At 40.6% G+C, this 10737-nt stretch overlaps 1 protein-coding gene across 1 annotated transcript in view; it reads right to left on the bottom strand.

The window, feature by feature from the left end:
* Positions 1 to 2020: 2020 nt before the first annotated feature.
* Positions 2021 to 10737, bottom strand: part of Ccnb1 (cyclin B1) — a 9647-nt gene continuing 930 nt past the window's right edge. The window contains exons 2-9 of the mRNA XM_010637293.2: positions 10242 to 10415; positions 10017 to 10151; positions 7615 to 7797; positions 5818 to 5976; positions 5206 to 5442; positions 4230 to 4370; positions 3585 to 3695; positions 2021 to 2630 (exon numbers count right to left, since the gene is read on the bottom strand). Of these exons, the coding sequence (XP_010635595.1) occupies positions 2523 to 2630; positions 3585 to 3695; positions 4230 to 4370; positions 5206 to 5442; positions 5818 to 5976; positions 7615 to 7797; positions 10017 to 10151; positions 10242 to 10415 (1248 nt within the window). The 3' untranslated portion in view covers positions 2021 to 2522. The remainder of the gene's footprint in view (positions 2631 to 3584; positions 3696 to 4229; positions 4371 to 5205; positions 5443 to 5817; positions 5977 to 7614; positions 7798 to 10016; positions 10152 to 10241; positions 10416 to 10737) is intronic.

Raw genomic sequence — 10737 nt, 5'->3', positions numbered from 1 at the left:
TAGGTCCTGAACTCAATCCCTGATACCAAAACAAAGAACACTGAGATTCTGCCTTACTCCAGAAAGAACAAGTACTATTAAGAAACCAAGTAGTAACTAACAAATACTGGTAAAGCTGTGCATGGCGGGGGGAATTCTTCTACATTGCTGTTGAGGATGCAAACTAATACAATCATATTGCAATCAGCACAGAGGTTCCTCAAAAAATATTTTTTGAGTAGCTAATCCCCTTTTAGGTATCTTCTTGAGTTAAAGATGTCATATTACAATGATGTGCATCCATTTTTATAGCAGCACAACTTACAATAGCCAAACTTTGGAAACAGCCTATATGTTAGTCAACACAGACGAACGGAAAAAGAAAATATGGTCTTTATACCCAAAGGAATACCACTCTGCTATAAAGGATATATGTGAGTCATTTGAGGGAAAATGGATGCACTTTGAATGTTAGGTCAAATAAATCACACACAAGCTTAATTAAATATCACAAGGTTTCTCTTAGGAGAAACCCCATGTATAAATAAATTAAAAAGCAAATGAAAATAAATAGAACAAGGAGATAAAACTTTTGGAAATGGTAGGCAAGGGATGTAAGAATTAAGATGTGTTATGTACATTTACAAACTCCCCACAAAGAATGTAATTATATACTACAAACATGTCCTGCTAAAAACAGAACAAAGGGCAAATGACAAACTACACTAGAAAAGTCTTCCACATTGACAAAAGACACAATTCATTCAACTTGTCAAAAGCATAAAGCAAAATGAGTTTTTTTTTCCTAATGGACTCACAAAAATTAAAGACATTACCTTCAGTTCTAATAGAGGCAAAGAAAACTGGTTTTTTGGATGCTGCTGCTGACTTTGTAAATGTCATCTGTCAGACCTAACAATGCACATACTCTGGAAAGTCTGCCATATGCAAAGAAAAGCATGGTACTAAAATGATGCTTGGAAAGCACTTTCTGCAAGGACAAAGAGAATGCACTGTGAAGGTCAATGGGGACCTGTATGACTATATTATACCATACCCCATACTATGTAATCTGAAACACCCAGCTGAACTGAGTCAGTGTGGTTCTGGGTGTGGAAGACCCACCCAAGCATAGTTGCCAATGGCAGAAAGAGAACTGGCGGGGAAAATCATGGACTTTTTATTTTCCTGTAGAAGTTGGCTGAGCCTGGTTTTCCTGATAGGAAGTCAGCTGTTATCAGAGCACGGGTCCTCACTGTCACTGGGGAGCTCTGGTCTTTGCCTCAAGAACTGCTCCTTGGCTCCAGTGCAGATTCCCCAGCCTGGTGGTACAGACCCTTTATCCCACTGGTGTGGGCTTTCTAGCTTCCGCTACTGGCCCTTGGGTCTTCCCAGTGCAGATCCTCCATACAGACTTGCATGAGACATTGGTGTGGGCTCTAGAACCCCAGCTGGATTTGTGCAGAACAGCAGCCTTTGGCTGCTGGACTTGGGGACACTGCTGTGGGGTCAAGGCCCTCCACTGTTCTTCAGGTCTCTAGTGCTCAGACAGATCTGTATTCATCTGCATTTGACTTTTTGGGTGAATATTATAAAATCATCCTATAAATTGTGTCCTGTAGTAAATCGATTCTCTTGCAAACCCACTACAATTGTACAAATACAGGCACCTAAGAAATTGCTATGCATAAAATGAACTCTCTTTAAAAAAAAATCTTCACAGCTGGGGACTTAGCTCAGTGGTTCTGCAAGGTCCTGAGTTTGATCCGGAGTACCAAAAAAAAAAAAAAAAATCATTTACAATTCATGTTCATACCTATACCTATATGGAAGGATGCACTCTAAACTATTTATAGCCTTGCAGTGTATTGGATTGAGGAAGGATAAATTAATTTTAAAAGTCCTTTTAGTATTTGTTTTGAGCAATCTGTTTTATTTTCTTAATAAAAACACAAAATAAAAAAACTACACTTCAAATATAAATTAAAAAAAGTTCTTATTTTTCAAAGTGAAAACATTTTTAAGATACTAAAGTTGTTAGCTGGAGAAATGGTTGATCTAATTTATTTAGAATTAGTATAGCAGCCACCAGAAGAAACAGAAGAATGGAGGGAAGACTAAGGACGAAGTGGCAGACTTTCAGATCCAACTAGATAGAGGCAGGAGATTCTCCCAGGTGATGTGGCAGCTTACAAGCAGTAGGCTGAGTAGAAGGAAGAGCTTGAGGTATCATCTTCACTGGCTTACATTAAAATCCAGGAACATAAAAGAAGGACCAAGAATACAAACATACAGGCAATAATTATATACATTGGTTGGATCCCTTGGTAAACTAAACGCAGTTTGTAAGCATATTCCCATCATCCTTTAAAGTCAGTGTTTAGGTTGCCCTAGAATAGGAACTAACCACCTTCAAACCAGTTAAGGTAAGCAAAGTAAAAAGGGCCACATCTTTATTTAAAAAGTATGTAAATGCAGTATAGTATGTACAGATGGCACATGGTGCCAATTTTATTTGCAGATAGAGTACTCAAGCTTGCAAGTTACACCTTTGCCACAGACTTGGCCAAATCTTCAACTAATGTGCAATTGAGCTGTGCTAGAGTGCTGATCTTAGCATGCTTTGATGCGGCATACTTGTTCTTGATAGTCTGGGAGAGAAAAAAGCACAGCAGTTAATTAATGAAGGAAATCCCCACAACCAACAACAAAATCCCTAAGATCTAATAGTATTCATCGAACTTAGGAGTTTTAAATGGTATTTAAAATGTCAACTCACTGGGGCTGAAGCTCAGTGACAGAGGCCCTGGGTTCAATCCCCAACACCAAAAAAACTACTTTTTTCTCCCAGTGCTGGGGATCAAACCAAGGTGTTGCCTTGTTCACAAGGCAAGTGCTCTACTACTAAGCTACAATACAACACTAATCCCCTCTCAAAATGCCCTGCCCAATCCCAATATCAAAGCCAGACACCAAGGTGTGGTCTGTAACCCCACTGGTTCTCTGAAGCTGAGATAGGAGGATCACTTGAGCCTAGGAGTTGTGGGCCAGCCTGAGCAACAGTGAGACCCAGTCAAAACAAAAAACTAACAACCATACTCAATGCCAACTATGTATATAGTACTTATAAAAGTATGAATCTACATACTGCCCAAATTTTCTCCAGCAGTAGAGCTAACATAGGGCCTCTGTACTGTACTACATCCTCAACATTAATTTATGTTTGTTTGTTGAGTCAGGGTCTTCTTATGTAGTTCAGGCTGGCCTTAAACTTGTAATGCAGCCCAGGCTGATCTCAAACTTGAGGCAGTCCTCCTGCCTCAGCATCCAGAGTGCTGAGATTACAGCTATGGCCAACATGTCCAGTTTAATTTTTATTCTAAGACAGAGTCTCACTACATCACTAGTGAGTCTCCTGCCTCAGCCTCCCAGACTGCTGGGATTTCAGGAATGTGCCACTATGCCTCACTTGATCTTTTTTTGGGGGGGCACTGGGGATTGAACTCGGAACCTTGTGCTTTAGAGGCAGGTGGCAGCACCAATGAGCTAAATCGCGGCCCTGATCTTCATTTTAAAAATCACAAAACGTCAATAATTTGACTCACCATGTGCTTCGTAAGCCCACGGTTCACCATGACTATATTCTTAGCCAGATGCTGCATTACGGAAAGAAGGGAGTCTTCAGTGTATGACAGGTAATGCTGCAGAGTTGCGGTCTAGGACAACACAAACATGTTAAAAATTCTCATCAACAATGGTGTTCACAGAATTTCTAAATGTTATTCAAGAGTGGGGCAGAGGAAGGGATATGCAAGGCTAATTATAATCAGGATTTAGGGCAAGCTTATGACTCCTTCCCCAGGTGCTCTCTCATGCTCTGTACTATTGCAATCGATAGTTTGTCCAAAGCTAGGCCCTCGAGGTAGACTTTCTCATTCAGTTCTATTTTTAGAGCACAGGTAGTATGCCTGGCACATAGCAGAAATATCTGTTGAATCAATGAATGAATTTCTTGTATGTCATTTGACCTGTGTAGGTTTGTTTCTACATCTGTAAGGGTTATTATCAGTTAATCTGCCTTTTTCAAAGGGTTATCTAAGGATTAAAGTAGGTAAAGGAAGCATTACACGCAGATGACTTTACAGACAATACTTTTTACTATTCCCTCGGTAGATTCCAAATTCAGTAAGCAGTGGAAATGCCTTAATGACAAGGGTTCTTTCTATATTCAGTCAAATACCAGAGCTTACCCATTCACCGTTATCAAGAATTTTCAGGGCTAAGCAAAACGCTCCTGCTGCAATTTGAGAAGGAGGAAAGTGCACCATATCATAGTCCAACATAGATAGTTCCATCAGGTATTTGGCCAAAGTATGTTGCTCAACATCAACCTGGAACAAAATCCACAATTCATTAAGCTTCTTTCAGGCAATTTTACATTGGCAATCACCTGTACGTCCCTGTCTTTAACTACAAATATCTGTCTAGAAAGTCTAAATGAAATTACCCAGGAAAGATAGTAATAACATGTTTAAATACTGCATTGTTTCTCTGGTGTGAGAGACCAAGAGTAAATAAGGACCAAAATAATAGATACTGGGAAGTGGAAGAAAATGTTCACATGAGAAGGGGAACAAGGGAGGGGGAAGGGGGAAAGAAAAGGGACAAGAAAAAGAGAATAGAAGGAAAAAGTGGAAATAAAAGCTTTTATAAATGAGAAGAGAGATTGAGAGAAGTGTGAAAAAGAAGATATATCATGCATAGGTACAAATTCCCTACGATAAAAATCATCAGTATGTGCATCTAAAATGCACCAATAAAGTGTAAAAAAAAAAAGAAGAAGAAGAAGAAGAAGAAGAAGAAGATAGTATGCCTGTAATCCCAGCACTTGGGAGGCTGAGGCAGGAGGACTGCTGTGAGTTCAAGACCAGCCTGGGCTACAGTTCCAGGTCAGTCTCAACTACATAGTGAGACCCTGTCTCAAAAACAAACAAAAATCCTGCCTTATTAAAAATAAAGGACATGGGCTGGGGATTTAGCTCAGTGTTTCTGGTGCCTGCCTTACAAGCACAAGGACCTGAGTTCGATCGCTGGTACCAAAAAATAAAATAAAATAAAATAAAGGACATCTTTAATCTTTCCTCTTGCAGTTAAGCCATTTAATACAGGTTAACAGCAGTATTCCCTAACTTGTACCATACTGAAGGTGTTTCATGAAATCCATACCTCTCCAATCTTAGATGCTCTACGAAGAAAGTGCAGCGGGAGTGGGCGGCCCAGGCCAAAGTTTAAAACTCTTAGAATCTTCATTTCCATTTGTCTGATCTGGTGCTTACTGTAAGTATTGTTAGTCACATAAGCAAAGTCACCAATTTCTGGAGGGTACATTTCTTCATATTTGCTTGCAATGAACATGGCAGTGACTCCAACCAGCTGCAGCATCTTCTTGGGCACACAATTATTCTGCAATGGCAATTTTTACTAGGTGATTAAAAATACTTGACAAGGAGATGTACTTTCACAGCCCACCTCAACTAATGACACCTTATCCCCCAACAGAGTACAGTTAAACAGTTTCTTATGATTCAGCTGAAACCTTGGAATAAAGAACCCTCAATTACTGAATTATAGCTGGGCATGGTGGCTCATGCCTGTAATCCCAGCACTAAGAGGGTGAGGCAGAAAGATTACAAGTTTGAGGACACCTTGGGTAATTTACTGACACCATGCCTTAAAATAAATAAGGGCTGGGAATGTAGCTCAGTGCAAAGGCCCTAGGTGCAATCTCCAGTACCACTAAAAAAATGAATAAAAATAAAATTATTGAAATATGCTCACCTGCATGAAACGATCAATAATGGAAACAGTCATGTACATGGTCTCCTGCAGCAACTTGAACATCATCTGAACCTGTACTAGCCAGTCAATTAGGATGGCTCTCATGTTTCCAGTGACTTCACGACCCAGTAAGTATTTTGGTCTGACTGACTGCTCTTCCTGCAAAAGAAAATGCCGTCGTCTATCCTTAGAAGCACAGATTCATGTCCAGAACATGTAGCCATCAGAGTGGCTCTGGGGCATTTAGACTTAATGAAAGTTTCTGGTTCATTTATTCTTGTGGTCACTATAAACAGCTCCATCACTGGGAAAGCGTGGGACAGGTTTTACACAGTCATATCTTACTTACAATGTTCCATTTACCATCCCTGTTGCTGACCTTGCTCCCAAAGATACCATGCTGTCAGTGTGGATATTCTCTTTAAAGCCAGGACCTGAGCGAGCTTTAAAGCCAGGACCTGAGCGAGCTTTATGTGCAGAAGATATCAGTAACCCCAAATTAGCCAGAACTCCTGTGTACTGTGTTCCTGGATCAGCATAAAAAACTCAACACTAGTATAGCTACAGAGAAAAATGAGATGGGTGTGGTGGTGCATGCCCATAATCCCAGCTACTCAGCAGGCTAAGGCAAGAGGATTACAAATTCTGGGCCAGCCTGGGCAATTTAGCCAGACCTGGGACTAAAAGAAAAGAGAGGGCAGGGGATTTAGCTCAGTGGCACCACACCTTCATTGAAAGTACCTGCCCCTCAAAAAAGAAAAAAACAAGAAAGGAAAAAGAGCCGGAATGTCTCTTAGCACTCCCAAGGTTAAGTCCCCAGAATGTAAGACTAGTATGTAATCCTACTGAATTGATCCTGTATAGTTGTAATTTTTTGTTTTGTTTTTAGATTTTTTTTTTTTTTTGAGACAATGTCTCAGTAGTCCAGGCTGGCCTTGAACTATCAAAAATAAAACAAACCCCAAATAGTTGGGCAAATTGGGCAAATGTAATTTTTGTTACAATGTTTACTATACAGATTATTTCCTTGTTATGGGAGAAGAGCGAGTGCCATTAATACAAACTTTTTTTTTTTTTTGAGACAGGGTCTCACTATGTAGTAGTTCAGGCTGGCCTTGAACTTGTAGGGATCCTCTAGCCTCTGCCTCCTGAGTGTTAGGATTATAGGTGTGCACCACTACGCCTGACAATACAAACTTTCTGAAATCAGATAAAGTTGAAGGAAACTAAGAACTTGCTTTTTCCTGTGTTCATCTGCCAGTTACAGGTATTCAGGCACACTGACAAGATGCTGTGTTGGGTGGCAGTCTAGGTCTTAGCATCTTCTCCACACCCCCTGCTACTTCCTGCCCTTTTATTTCTTTTAACCCCAGCGAGTTTGGAACTTACCCACTCCCCACTGTGATGTATGTCCCTATAGTTACGTTCAAACTGCGGCCTGCCTTTCAAAAAAATTCTTTTTAATTTTGTTTTTTTGAGACAGGGTCTCATTGTGTAATCCAGGCAGGAGAATTTTAAGTTTGTGTCCAGATTAGACAATTAAGAGCCTCTTGCAAAATAATAATAATTTTTAAAAAGGCTGAGGATGCAACTCAGTGTAAAGATCCTGAGTTCAAATCCCAGCCCCCGCCCCCAAATCTGGGTAAGTGAACATTTGTAGCCCCAGTTACCAAGGGCTGAGACAGATTACTTGAGCCCAGAAATTTAAGGCCAGACCACCACATAGCAGTACCTTGCTAAAAAAATTATAAAACTAGGTGCACTTTATAAAAAATAGACTCAAATGACAATACTAACCTCAAGTTGTCTGAGATAAGCATAGATATCTTTCACATATTCACTACAAAGGTTTGGATCTGCTCCATCTTCTGCATCCACATCATTCACTGCAAGAATGACATCAGAGAATGCCTGACACAGATATTCTTCTGCAGGGGCACATCCAGATGTCTCCATCGGGCTTGGAGAGGGAGTATCAACCTGGAAAGAACAGCAAAGATGAGCACATAGGATGGCTTGAGAATGAAGGTCGGAATTAGTATCATACATTTAAGAAACTGCTACAGAGGGTTGGGGATTATTGTTTCAGTGGTTCTGCCTGCAGCCTCACAAGTGCAAGAGCCAGAGTTTAATCCCCAGTACCAAAAAACAAAAAAAACCTTGCTACATACTTGAACTAATTTTCTTTAAAAGAACAGCACTTTGGGAGGCTAAGGAAGGAGCACAGCAAATTCAAGTCCTTCTTAGGCAACTGAGCAAAACCTTCTCTCTCTCTCTTTTTTTTTTGAGATAGAGTTTTGTTACAGTTCAGGCTGACCTTAAACTCATGGTGATACTCCTGCCTCAGCCTCCAACTGATGGGATTACAGGTGTGCAACACCAAGCCCTGCATAAAATCTTCTCCAGATAGATAAATAAATGCACCTGGGATGTAGCTCGGCTCATTGTAGAGCACACCCCTGGGTTTGATCTCTCAGTACCACAAGAAAAAATAGAGGAAGGCTGAAGATTTAGCTCAGTGGCAGCACGCCTGCCTCGCAAATGCAAGGTCCTGAGTTCAATCCCTGGTACCCCTCACCAAAGAGGCAAATAAATTCATATCCTACATCAGTGGTGGTGAATCTATGGCAGGTGTGCCACAGTGGGCACTCGGGCCTCTTTATTAGCATGTGAGCCAAGTTGCCCCAACAGCTAAGCATTGGATAACATGCCAAATGCAAATTTTACCTTTCAATAGAAAGATGTTGATAGCATTGAAAGCTGTTACTGTGTTTTAAAACAAAAGGTCAATATATGAGTTATTTTTTTCTAAAACTAGACTAAAAACTCAGTCCTCAGGTCTAATTGCAGTGTTGGCCTTTGTGATAAATAAGTGGGTTTGTGGTTTGGGCACTCATCTCTAAAAGGTTTGCCATCCCTGCTATAGCTCTAGCCTTTCCTCCAAAGGGAAAAGAGAAGTTAGGAGCTGCTTATGAGCTTCATGTGAAGTTAATTCAAAGGAATTACAAGCCAGCCTTTAGTCTTTCTTTCAAATCTTAAGATTTCTTCTCACTACTCAGGAGAATACAAGTTCTATCCTGACTACTAAGGATTAATTTTATTACCATTAACCATTTCCTTCAAGCCCTCTTTACCTCACTTTTAAATCAAACTGTGCTAAGCACTGACTTCATGGCACCCTCAAGGGGATTTAAATTTAGCAGCAATAAGGTAAATAAACAGATTGATTCTGGGGCAGGGCTAGGTGGGGGAAGTTAGGGAAAGCTTTAGGAGCTGATGTTTGGACGTTTTGAGGATGAAAAGGTTATTTATTTGCTAAATGACATGGAGGCTGGCAAAGGCATTCTTAAGTGGAAAAGCAAGGGCAAAAATCAGTTTAGGACTGGCTCTCAATTAAAAAAACAAAAGCTTCACAATGCAGTTCATTACAATTTTAGCAAAGCAGCCTCATCTATGTGTTGTTTTTCTTCCACAGGTATAAATTTACGTATCTGGTATTTAATAATTTAACAAAGTTTTTTTGTTTTTTTGGTGCTGGGGATTGAACCTAGGACTTTGTGCTTGCTAAGTAAGCATGGGCTGTACCAGCAAGCTACACTCTGTCAAAAAGTTCTTGGTCAGCCCAGGCATTTATTTAGCTCAGTGGTTCTGCCACCTGCCTCACAAGCACAAGGTCCCAAGTTCAATCCTCAGTAACAGACAAACAATAAAAAGCTCTTGGTTTTTGAAGCTAAATGTTCACTGGTCTTCTACTCTTCTCTGAAGAGCTGTAGTTTCTTTGTGATTTACTCCTTTATATAACCCAACATCACAGGCTTATTAATTATTTAGTGGTCACATTAAGCAAAACGTTCGGTGCAGGCAGCTGCTACTTAGTATTTACAAAGGGGACAATATCAGAATAGTTAAAAGCACTTATTCTGAAGCAAGACAGTCTGGACTTAAGAATCCCACATGTGCCATTTATTGTTCTGTGACTCATGATTTCTCTTGGCCGTTATCTAAAAAATAGAGAATAATACGCACTCCAGAGAGCAGGTAGATTGTATGAGTTAATAAACATAAAATGCCTTTCAGGACTTGCTAAGAACTGAATAAATGTTATCATCATTACTATTTTACTATTTATTCATAAATAGCTTCATGCATAAATGAAACGAAGGAATAGAATCAACAAACTAAAACAGTAATAAGTTTACCAAAATAGGTTTAGGAGAAAGTTTTTCTTCCTTCACAGGCTCAGGTTCAGGCTCTGGCACACGTACAGGCACCTTTTCCAGAGGTTTCTGTAGTTTTTTAGCAGTAATTTTTCCAGTCGCTGAAGTTTTTGCTTCCTGTAGAGAAAACAGAATAGAATTTTCTCCATCAAGGGGTCACAGCTGGCAGATGGGCTCTTACAGGTAGTGGGAGAGTGAGACAGTTACCTTTTTCAGAGGCACTCTGGTTTGCAGCTGCTCACTGACTTTGTTATTACCGATGTCTCCGAGAGCTGTTCTTGGCCTTAGACCTGGCTTGGAGGCTGCAGCAGAGGTCACGGGCACACGTTTTGCGCCTGCCATACTGATTGTGGCCTTATTTTCAGTGTTAATTTTCGTGTTCTGAAAAAAGCAAGAGGATGTTGAGAATTGGCGGGGAGGGGGGGCTAGAATAAGTCACGAATCAGTTAAGGCTCTTAGAAGGAAAGCAGACTGCAAATCGGGGCTCCAGGGTGCACCCTACGACTGGGACGCTTTGCTGTTTTCCTGGAACATCATTTACTCACTGAGGAATTTCCTCTCAACTTCCGGACAGCCCTTAAAACACCAGGAATTTGTAAGCGAAAGGAAAACCGAGGGACCTCCATAAAGGAGCGGAAAGACACACCTAGTGAAGCGGTTTAGTTAGCTGGTGGAGGGCTCGCTCAGGCTTCTGCCGTCACCT

The sequence above is a fragment of the Fukomys damarensis genome, unplaced genomic scaffold (assembly GCF_012274545.1).
Source record: "Fukomys damarensis isolate Sample0158 unplaced genomic scaffold, DMR_v1.0_HiC HiC_scaffold_1, whole genome shotgun sequence".
Classification (NCBI taxonomy): Eukaryota; Metazoa; Chordata; class Mammalia; order Rodentia; family Bathyergidae; genus Fukomys; species Fukomys damarensis.
This window is presented reverse-complemented; position numbering and strand designations above follow the sequence as displayed.